This window comes from Puma concolor, chromosome C1 (genome assembly GCF_028749965.1).
Source record: "Puma concolor isolate L17-30 chromosome C1, mPumCon1.1.hap2, whole genome shotgun sequence".
Taxonomy (NCBI): Eukaryota; Metazoa; Chordata; class Mammalia; order Carnivora; family Felidae; genus Puma; species Puma concolor.
The window spans coordinates 206,795,177-206,807,259 of NC_141674.1; the positions used below are offsets into that span (position 1 = coordinate 206,795,177).

General features: G+C 43.6%; 1 protein-coding gene across 4 annotated transcripts in view; it reads right to left on the bottom strand.

Annotated features, from left to right (window-relative positions):
- The window catches only part of EPHA4 (EPH receptor A4), a 151,936-nt gene that overhangs the window by 80,159 nt on the left and 59,694 nt on the right, over positions 1-12,083 (bottom strand). For all 4 annotated transcript variants that reach the window (XM_086719741.1, XM_086719739.1, XM_025935207.2 and 1 more), the window contains exon 4: positions 1,510-1,665. In XM_086719741.1, coding sequence (XP_086575867.1) covers positions 1,510-1,665 — 156 coding nt within the window. The remainder of the gene's footprint in view (positions 1-1,509; positions 1,666-12,083) is intronic.

The window sequence follows — 12,083 nt, forward strand, 5'->3', positions numbered from 1 at the left end:
AACTCACAGAACCAGAAGATCATAACCAGAGCTGAAATCCAGAGTCAGATGCTTAACCGACTGAACCACCCAGGCACCCCGTTCTTCTTGTTCTTCTTATTTTTTTTTTTTTTTTTTTTTTGAGAGAGAGAGAGAGGAAGCTCACGTGTGTGAGCAGGGGAGGGGCAGAGGGAGAAGGAGAGATAGAATCTCAAGCAGGCTCCACGTTCAGCCCAGAGCCCGACACTGGATCATGACCTAAGCCGAAAGCAAGTCAGACGTTCAACTGACTGAGCCACTCAGGCGCCTCTGTGAAATGGTTCTTACTGCTGTCGTCGTTTATAAAAGAAACTCTGGAGGGTCCGGTAATCTCAGTCCAAATTTAGGATGGATCTGGAATCTCTTCCCACTCCTTTTAAGGCTGATACTTGCCTTAACCAGACAATGGCCTCACAGCCAGAAAATACTTCTATCTGGAGGGATGTTGGCTCCAGGCCAGCCAAGATGGAATTTGTAATAGGGAACAAAACAGTAACAGCCATAAACACAGTAAAAGCTAAAATATACTGAGTAGCGTCACTTTTTGCATTTCTATGCTAACAGGGCCCACAGGACGGTGCTAAATACCAACAACGATGACGGAGGTACTATTTTTAACTCCATTCTACAGATGAGGAACCGGAGACGAAACTTAGGAGACTAAACTGCCAACCTGCTCTTAACTGTGGGGAGGGAGGGATGTTGGAAACAAAGACAGAACATGTGCGAACCCTGCGTGCCTGGCTCTGTCCCTCGACACACTGACTCACGCAGTGGAAGCACCATGAGTGGAACGCCTGGGCCCCCCCGCTGCCTATTCTGGTCAAGGTCACAGCCACGGCAGGGTCTGCGAAGCCCACAGTGCTGGTGGAAGCAATGGCAACACTAGCAGCTCGGTCCACAGAAAGTGGGAGAACAGACTTCCCTGCTCCTCTGCATACCAAGGGGCCAACCCCATCCATTCATTAGCCCTGCATGTATTGAGTGCCTATCATTAAACAGGCGTTTATTAGGACCCGGGCCTAAATGTTATGAACACAAAACTATGAGGAAAGAGGGAAGAAGGGTAATGACAACGCAAGCCATGACCTCAGTGCCCAAACTGAAACCACAGCCCACACGTGATCCCGTCCCCGGAACCCTGCCCGGGACCTGTCTCCCCCGCAGCTGTCAGGCTTCCCCAAGACTCCCGAAGGAGACGGTAGAGCCATGTATAAATTCCAATCTCAGCTCTAATCGCACTGCCGGACAACCCCTGAGAGCTCCATCACTGCTCCAGAAAGTGGCCTGTGGTCAGCTGTGCGTTTTGAAGGCGACCCGGACAGCGAGACAGATCCTTCCTTTTCATAAGCATTCCTCCTGCTTTGAGTAACAAAAGATTTCACAGTCGATCTAACTTGCCCCCTGCCTGGTCATCTTGGGAGAAGACCCAGCCAGGCGGGAACGGCAGCCGTTGGCATCGAAGAAACGAGACAGAAGCACACAACTTACGGGTGCAGGGCATAGAGGCCGCGTCGTTGTCGGCTCTGAAAAAGCCTCGGTCACAGGTGCACGATGTGGCTCCTTCCCAGACAGAGTAGCTGTGGGGCGGGCACTTGGCACAGGTGGCATCCGTGGAGAGGGCCTTGTAATAGCCAATTTTGCAGGCTACGGGAAAGAAGGAAACACACACCAACATAAGCCACCACTAACAGACCAGAGCAAAACGTCACCTCCTTGACCCAGCAGAAGGGGGACGTTTCTGTGAATCGCTAGTGATCACCTGGCTTGAGACGCAGGTAAAGCAACGAAAAACATTAATCGGTTACAGTCATTCTTCAAAGGTCATTACATTCCCGGTCAGGTGGCAAGGAGCCCGACGGGAGACATTTTCTTAAAACCAGCAGAATCGGTCAAATTGCAGCTATGTTTCCCGAGGGCTTCTTGTGTGTAGGTACGCTGCTTACATGCAGGATGGTGTCCAATCCCGATGAACAGCTTGCGCACAAGTACTGTTACCAGCCCTCCCTTGGAAATTTGGGATGCTGGCTTTGAAAAGTCCATTCTTGGTGGCAGACCACGCGACAGGTAAAGGTCAGGGACCAGCTTGGACGCCAAGTGTTCTCTCTCCCAAACCTACGCTCTTGGCTACATGCTACGGAATCTGAGAGCGTGGTCTTGAACCAACAGTCGGAAGCGTATCCAAACGCTCACAGAAAAATTATCGGTGATTATTTCCTAATTACCGGTACAGAGGGAACCAAAGCAAAAGGCCAACAAAGGCAACGAGGCATGAAAGAAAAGAGTTGGTAAGACACGGGTCACGGTTTCAAGGGAAAGTAATATAAAGTACCGACCGTAGATTCTGGACTATAACATACTAAGATTTTTTTTTTTTAAGATCAGCCGATATTTTATGTTCATTTTCAGATTAATAAAACCCTCTTGTTTTCCCCTCTCTCTATTTTTTCAACACCCCCCTGCCTCCCTATGCTCACACACCCTAAGTGGCTGCTGCAGAGAACATGGGCCATATAGTTCTTTATGCACCTGACATGCTTTCCATGACTTCATCTTCGCAAACATCACGCTGACACCAATGGCAGCTTTTCCTAATGTGGAAAATCTCAATAATTCTGGGAAACCTCACAATAAAAAATAATTAATAGGGCCTTGCTTCCCCCCCCCCTTTCTCCCCTCTGCCCTTCACCATCACCTCCCAAATCTGTCTCCACTTGAAATAAAAATTGACCAACACCGTCAGTAGTAAACCCACAGCGACAAGGCCATGAAAAATAAAGTTGTTTCGGGCAACCAGAGGTTTAAAAAAAAAAGGTGACAGGTACCCACCACCTTTCCAGTATGATTCACTTTCAGTGTTGTCCATTTATCTCGTCCTTAAGATGTTCCTAACTATCAAAAATACCAGCTGGAGAAGAACCCGTTAGGCATTTGCCATCAGCCTGACCACGAAAGGAGACCGACCACGCCAGAAACCCAGCGGGTTTCACTCGAATGAGGAGACAAAAAAAGAGATCCACAAAACTGCGTGATTCTCTGAGGCGATATGGCCACGTTCCCTTGTCTCATTACTCATCCCTCAAGCATCTGTACGGCTCCCAGTTGGAGTCTATTCCTCCCCTTTGAACAGCCTGTTGGTATTTTCTTAATCATGCTCTGGTAATGGCAAGCGGAAAGGGAGTTTAGCAGAAGCTCCAGAAAGGCACACGGTTATTTCACTATTATTAACTAAAGTTGTTTATGGAATTTCCTTTAACGAGCCAAAACTTTATGATGTGTGGAGCACCGACAATAAAAGTGCTAAGAGATCAATCTCTCCCTTATTTGCTTTCGTCTTTCACTGGACCGGAGAATCTTAGAAAAACAGGTTGCTCCAATGACTGAGATTTATGTGTCTCAAGTTTATACCCATCACATAATTAGGGATGGTTCAATATGCAAGGTGCTTTTTGGTCATGCTTAAGATGGCCCTAGGGTTTCGACTAAAATCGGAAACACCAGCTTGGGGAGAAAGATGCACTGAGGGTCAAGCTTGTCCTTCCCACATCAAACACAGCGAGTCCCTGAACTCAGAAACAAATCCACTGGGTCCTGGGGGGTTACTGAGTCACAGCCAACAAAGGCAAGTTGTGGAAACGTGCTGCAGGTTTGGTAGAGCTAGGACTGAGGGGAAGGCATAAATTGCTTTATTTTTCCGCATCTGGATAGTGGATTGAAATCCTCCATGTTCCTGGCGCACCTGGGTGGCTCAGTCAGTTAAGGGTGGGACTTAGGCTCGGGTCATGATCTCGTGGTTTCCTGAGTTCGGGCCCTGCATCAGGTTCTGTGCTGACAGCCTCAGAGCCTGGAGCCTGTTTCTGATTCTCTGTCTCCCACTCTCTCTGCCCCTCCCCTGGTTGTTTTCTCTCTGTCTCTGTCTCTGTCTCTCTCTCTCTCTCTTTCTCCCTCTCTCTCTCCAAAACTAAATAAACATTAAAAAAAAATTTTTTTTTAATTCTCCATGTTCTTGATGATCCTTATGCACCTCCATTTCACCGGGCAGCAAAACCTAAAAACTCACAATGGAAGTGGAAGAGTGACAAGAAAAATTGGCCTATGATTTATTCACCGCAACACAAAAACAGAGCACGTCGAGAAAGGTGTAAGTAAGAGAAAAACAGACTATTGCTATTTCGTCAACTTCTATTCTGATCAGACTACTTCCAGTTAAAAAATTAAATTCAGAGTTCACAGAAGTCAAATGAGAGGATGTCTTGAATTTCCTAAAGTTCAAAAAATAAATAATTGTATATTTATGTTAATTTCAGGGAAAAATGAGATCGCAAGTTTATAGTTTGTCTACGTTTCCTTGAAGCTGGTAGGAATGTGTTAGCAAGAGTTAGGTGTATGTGAATTCATTTGTGGAATACGGAGTTTTATACTCATTTGGAAAATTGAAGGCTGTTGTTTTTTAAACGCACTGACTATTTTTACTCTCTTGTCCTCTTGCTTTTACAAGCGCAAGGAAAAATACCACATTGTCATTGTGCTATTCTCGGCCACCCTTGCCGCCCTTAACACATTCCTTTGTCTTCAACCACATTAAGACCATGTTATTAATATTTCAGCATTCTTAGAAAGGCTCTCTCAAAATACAGGAGTGGTTTTTCATGCACGCGGCCATTGTGCTGCCTACGTTCAAAATGACCTAGTAAATTGATGGTTAGGTACGTTTCCTTGCTCTTGTGGTTCACAGTCGTCTGGCATTTGGTGCATGAATGTGGAAGTAGATCCCATATTTATTCACGACCTATTTGCATTTTAAAAATGTCACTACATCTTTCATTCCAAACAAAATCCCCACGAAAGATGTATGTGGTCTAACAAGCATTGACATGTGCTGTGATTTTCCTTCATTCTCCCAGAGGTGAGAACTATTCCACTGTATTTTTTTTTTATGGCCGGGGCTTGGGAAGCAAGTTAGGAGTGAGTCAAATTGTACACTCTACACCCAAGAGCGTGTGTAATTCCTTCTGCCCCCTCGCTGGAGTACAATGGGAAGGAGCGTCTTATTTGGCCTTTCAGATACGTCATTGTGGGAGGACGAGCTGAATTCACTTCCTTTAGTTTTGCGGTAATGAGCTCTTTCTGCTGACTCTAAACAAAAGGAGAAGACAAGTGAGGACAAGAAAGAGAAAGCAAAACTCTTTTCTTTCATTGGCTCACCCAGTGCCATAACGGGTTGCATTTTAAGGATAGTCTTCTACAGAAGTTTCCCTGTGGAATACTTACTTACGCATCGTAATTTCCGGTGAAACGCAAAACCAACATGTTCTTAAGATGATGTAGTACCTTCAGGATTTCTCGGTGCACAGATGATTGACACGAGGTGCAATGCCAAATTCAAGGAGCTAGTTAAACCCACTCTTTAAAAACATTGTATATAGATGGTGTGGTTGTTTTCCCCCTTCTTAGAAAAATAAAGACTGTCTTTACAGTTCATTTTGAAACCATTCTGGTTGCAAGAATATCTAACAATAACAGCACCTGTGATGATAGATCAAGCACTTAAGGTGTTCATAGGCATCGTTTCATTTCATCTTCACAAAGATCCCTTGAGCTTGAGACTTTATCACTATTCGCGTTTTGCAAGTGAAGAAACTGAGGGTTGCAAGTAACTTGCCTGAGGTCACACAATTAAGTGGAAGTCAGTATCTAACCCCGGCTCATGTGCTGATGAAAGTTTTTATGCAGTTACACAGGGTGAACACTGACCGTCAGCAAAAATCCGACACAGATGGAACAGAGTACAAAAGAACTGAGGTTGGTCCCAGCTTCCACTTGTGCCCCCAGACCATCCTGGGGTTGTTTTCACAACCAGTGCTATGCTCTGCAACCTGCGAAGCAGTTTCTAAAGGCTCTCAGAGCTGCACTGGCCGGTACGACGGCTTTAGGCCATAGGCAGCTACTGATCTGGTCCAAAGCAGGCTATAAGCCTGAAGTACAAGCTGGATTCCAAAGGCTCAGGGCCGCAAAAGCAAAGTCTCTTATTAATAGTTTTTATATTGATTACATATTGAAGCAATAATGCAGGGGGGTATAGCAAGTCAGAAAAATGTACCATTAAAATTAATTTCGCATGGTAGATCTCACCTTTTTTTTTTTTCATGTGGCTACTAAACTTGAAATTATCTAAGAGGCTGTCCAACTGTGTCTGTTGGACAGTGCTACTCTCAAAGTCCCTCATAGTAAGGCGCCTGTGGCTGCACGCATGCGCCCAGGGACTCTCCTAAAGTCGGAGTGCAGAAAGTGCTGGGGCACGCGTCACAGTCACCCCAGCACCTTTATAAGGTTTAGCCTAAGCCCACCTCAGAGAATCAGAGAATCGGGTCAGTTTCTATTTAAGCGCTGCTCTCAGGCACCTAGCTAATTTGAAAAACCTAATTTTGGCCCAAGTACTCATAAATAGGCACAAAAGGGTTAAAAATTACCTTCCTAGGTAACAAATTTGCATTTTAATACAGAGTGTCCTGAAGGTCAAGGCTGAAATTTTAGCAGTGGCTCTCTGGGGGAAATTTGAACCTTGGTTTTTTGTTTTGTTTTGTCTTGTTTTAAGTTTATTCATTTTTGGGAGAGAGAGAGAGACAGAGAGAGAGAGAGGGAGAGTGAGAGGGAGAGAGAGAGAGGGAGAAAGGGGATCCCCAGTGGGTTCTGCACTGAGAGCGGAGAGCCCAAGGCAGAGGCGAACTCACCAAGGGCTGGAACTTAACTAACAGGGAGCTCAAGACCCGAGCCAACCCACTGAGCCACCAAGGCGCCCAGGAAATTTGAACCTTATATGCAAACTAGTCTCCAGGGAACAGATGGCACTGGGGAGAGCCCATGGGTCCCTCCAGCCTCTTCGTGTAGGCATGCTATTCCACACACACTTCCAAATAGGTTCTATGGGGACACTGCCCTCGGAGTACTGACAGGCTCCACAGTAGGTCTGGTAGGTTTAGGAAATGTACTTGAGAAATATCAGAGTCACTTTTAAAGGGCATTATCAAACTCAGTTCTCTGATTAACTGTTTACTTGCTAGACTATTATATGAATGATGTAAGAAAAACTGATGGGAAAGGAAAACAATCTGTCAAATAAGTTTTCCGCTTCGCGGTGTTTATTAACAACGCAAGCCCCAGCCATCTTCGGGGAAGCCCTGAGCATGAACTGTTTTCCCACTGCATAGATGGGAAAACTGAGGCAAACAAAGTTAAGGATTTGTCCCAAGCAGGGTTGATTTTCTAACCTAGGCGGTGTGGACTGAATTACTGCACTCATGGGGGAGGACGGCGAGAGAAATGGGGCTCTGTTTGGGGGCCCATCTGATCAGATTTCACTCCCGAAGAGGAAAACACGGCTCAACACTGGTTTTACTGATACGCACTGAGAGTAACTGAACATTTGAGTTTTTTGAAGGAACCTTAAAAATCAACTAGTCCAGGGATTGGCAAACATTTCTGTAAAGAGCCAAACAGCACATAATTTAGGTTTTGCAGGCCAAGGGGACGATTAAGAATATTAAGAAGGTATTTCTATTGCAAGATAAAATTCTAACACATTTTCTTTATTTTTTTATTAATGGGATTCAAAGGAAAATAGTAATAATTAAGTCATTTTTAAAAAAAATACAGATTTACTGTTGGTAAGGATGAAATTCTTTTTTTTTAAGGTTTCTTTTTGAGAGAGCGACAGAGGGTGAGCAGGGTAGAGGCAGAGAGAGAAGAAGACAGAGAATCAGAAGCAGGCTCCAGGCTCTGAGCTGTCAGTACAGAGCCCGATGTGGGGCTCGAACTCATGAACTCTAAGATCGTGACCTGAGCCAAAGTGGGATGCTTAACGGCCTGAGCCACCCAGGCGTCCCAAGAATGAAATTCTTATCTGGAAAGATAACATTTCACTTACTTAGGTATCAAGGACAGTGTCCCCTATTATGGAATTGATTGCAAATGTCATCTGTAGAAAACATTTTTGGCTCTCGGACCATACAAAAACAGGTGGTACGCCTGAGGGCACTGCTTTGCTGACACTGGATCTAGTCCAACATACTCATCTTCGATGGTAGTTCCTTCTAGAGCATTCCAGGACTAGGTCTGGAATCCAAGGTTCTGTGGTCTCTGTTACCCTACAGGGCCTCCGTTAGTTCTGAATGGTGAAGCTTAATAAAAAACCCTTTGTTACTATTGCTGCAGAAGAAGAATAAACTTTCCATCAACCCCCTTACTGGAAGACTGACCTGACTCAGTACTAGTATTAACTAAATCCACTTTTAAAATGATTCTCTTGGTTAAATGACGTTTAACCTGATTTGGGGGACAGTATCTCTTAGATGCTATACATTTTGGCAATTAGACATTCTGATTGACTTTCACTTTCTATTGTGTTAAGGTTTTATTTCCTGGGAATCCTGAGCTCAAATTGTTTTCCTCTACACAATAAAAGAATGACACTCGCCTTTGCTCTTCGTGCCGCTAAAATCATAGAACAAATAAAACTAAAATAGGCCAAATTTGGCAAGGATGCCTAGCTTCTATTCCCGGGAGCGGTCACTCTCAGACTTTAACATCCACCAGAATGATTTGCAGGTCTCGTATAAAGATTAATTGCTGAACTCCAGTCCAAGTTTTGGATTGTTTGATGGGGCCCGAGAATTTGCATTTCCTACAAATTTCCAGGTTGATGACAATGTGGTCCGGGCACCACAGTTTGAAAACCACTGCCCAGGGGCGCCTGGGTGGCTCAGTCGGTTAAGTGTCCGACTTCGGCTCAGGTCACGATCTCACAGTTCGTGAGTTCGAGCCCCGCGTCGGGCTCTGTGCTGACAGCTCAGAGCCTGGAGCCTGCTTCACATTCTGTGTCTCCCTCTCTCTCTGCCCCTTCCCTGCTCATGCTGTGTCTCTCTCTGTCTCAAAAATAAATAAACATTAAAAAAAAATTAAAAAAGAAAAAAAAGAAAACCACTGCCCAACAGTAAACAAACAGACCCATCTCTCAGTAACAATGTCAAAGGACAGTTCATCTCAAATTAGGTAAAACCATCTCATCCTTTTTCTAGGATCCAAATGCTACAGGGAATGACAACTGGGCCTCATTATTATCAGGGGGAGAGTAATTGGGTTTGGGGGGTGGGAGAGAACGTGCCAGAAATGTGACATTTTTTGAAACTGAAAGAATGAAAGACTTCCATAGGAAATCGAAATTATTCTTCAAACCAGTATAATTGCACTTTGTAATAAACCCCAACATTATAGAACAGATCCTGTTGTAGAATGTTTTCATAAAAAATGGATTAATCCGACACGCCTGGATGGCTCAGTCAGTAGAGCATGGGACTCTTGATCTCAGGGTGGTGAGTGCCAGCCCCACGCTGGGTGTAGCGATGACTTAAAATTTTTTTTAAATCTTAAAAAAAAAAAAAAATGGATTAATCCAAAAATCTAAAGGACACTTACGAAACTAGCACTGTCTCCAATAAGTAATTGTCCCCTAATTCCGGTACTATGAATTGCCCCTCTTTCTTTTGACATTGTGCTTCAAGACTATTAAATGGCACGTTTAATTCCTGTTTATTTGATTTCAGAACACTCTTCTGTTATCTGGATACTACATTCGGGATGGCAAAACCCAGGGTTGTGTTTTGTTTTTTAAGTGATTAAATAATGGAACAATTATATAGAGATTTTTTTATATATACACTGGAGAAAATACTTTCTGAAAGACAGTGGTTCTCGTTCTGAAAGGCCAGATGGGAATCAAGTCTGTCCCATCCATGCCGAGGTACAAGCCTGTACCGAACACCTGAATAATACATAAAAGCTGTACGAATCGTAAAGGCTCTGACCTGATTTTAGTGACTTTGGGTCCTCACTACCCCCAGGGTATTATTTTGAGATGGCTTTAGGGGAGGCGGTGAAAACAGAAGGTTTCCGATAAAAGGAAAATATTTCATTTTGGTTATCTCAATCAAGTTTATAAAGGAATAGACTGGACATCCGTTTCAGGAACTTAAGATATTTAGGGCAGAGATGCTTCATAATCATCAACAAAAAGATTGTAAGTAAAAGTAAAAAATGACCAAAGGAAAAAGTAGTGCAGAAATAAATCACTGGTTACTTTTTTCTCTAACATTTCTACTCATTGTCTGACTTCTTTTTAGACCCCAAAAGAGTCTACAGCAGGGGCAGCAGGGGACAGAATGAGAAAGGCCAGCACTTCTGTCTAGAGTCCTCTAGACCCGTATTTGCTTCTTAGTCCCGCCATCTATTTGATATGTGAACTAGAACAAACTAAGTCCTCGGACTTCGACTTTCTCCTGCGCGGGGCTGATGTCATGATGAAATGAGACAACGGATAGGGGTGAAGTTTGGTGTCTGGCCTGTATTAGCTACTCATTAAAAGGGTGATTTGTTACGCCTGCAGTGTCATGTGGGTGGCCTGCAACTGATGAGAGTGTGGATAACCCACGTATTTTACATAGTACTGGACACAATTTCTAAATCATTGCAAGATAGCTTACTCGTAATTGTTTCATTTCCCCTGCTAACGTGATAGAGAAAACTTTAGAGTGAGTTCCAGTTCATAGCATCTGCAGCTTATTTAGTGACCGCAGGTATCAGGTAAAAATTTCTTTTTTATTAAAAATATGTAAACACATTTGTAGAATGAAATAGATTACTGGTGGGGGGTGGGGGAGGGGATTCAAGGTTTCTTCTTTCCACTGATAGTTTATGATCCAGACCTTCTCTTCTAGCTAGCCACAATCTTGTCCCATTCTCTCCATTCCATCTCCTTCTATTGTTTCCACTCTGACTTGGGAGCTAGCTTTCATAAAAACAGATGGAGGGAAAAAACAATGAACGAAAAATCTATGCTGAAAATTGAGTTGCTCTTTCAAGAAGAGAATGCAGTATAATCTCATAAATAGGTGGGTAATTCTAAAATGTCAGATGTAGACGGTTTTCACGTAAGATGCAGTAAATCCTCTGGAAGGAAGTTCACATAAAGCTTGCTCAATTTAAATTAACTCCATAAAAAATTATTGAACACAAACAAGAAGAATGCAGTGGAGAAATAACTTATTATTTCCCCTGCTTGCCTGGGAAACAGACAATCTAATTATGGAAGGAGCTATTTCTCTTTTGGTGAATTTGGAGGGAGTCAACTTGAACAACAGAAGGTCCGAAGTAGACAAAGTTCCATTAAACATGGAATTAATTAGCAGACTCCGCACGTTGACAAGACCTCATTGCATTGTCAGAAACTCTACACAACCCTCCTCCTTATTGTGTAAAGTTAGTGATGGGAATGAAGATTTCTGGCTGTCATCTCTGTACCTGCAACTTTTGGCTGGTACGCCTGGGGCTCTCCCTCGTGGGGGAATTTTTAAGGGCTCCAACAAAGGCAATCAGGCTTCCAAATACAGATGTAAGTTACTTGACTGATAGATAAAGTGAAGGGCGGCTTTGGGACTTTTGAAAAAGACATAATCTATTCCGTTTGTTCTAAAAACCCCGAGGTTGCTACCAGGTTTGATTACAGTGTCGTTAGAAACTTTTATTTATTGAATCAGGACAATTCTAAGATAGAGTTACTATGGATTTGTAATGGATCACGATAGAGCACTGTTAGAAACAAATTACATCGGCTTGATAAGGGACGACAATTTCAAACTAGAAGGCAGCACAGCAAATTACTATTTGTGATTATTACTGGAATTGCAATAATTGCTTTTTTTTTTATGTTTGTTTATTTTTGAGACAGACACAGACCATGAGTGGGGGAGGGGCAGAGAGAGAGACACGCACAGAATCCGAAGCAGGTTCCAGGCTCCAGGCTCAGCACAAAGCCCAACGCGGGGCTCGAACCCACCAACCATGAGATCGTGACCTGAGCTGAAGTCGGATGCTTAACCAACTGAGCTACCCAGGCACCCCGAACAATTTCTTTTTTAATGTGTAGTTTGTTAGATAAAAGATTCCCTACACTTACTCTAAGCCTTGTTCTTCTTCTTCCGCATAGGGCACTGAAAATTTTCTATGTGAAAAAA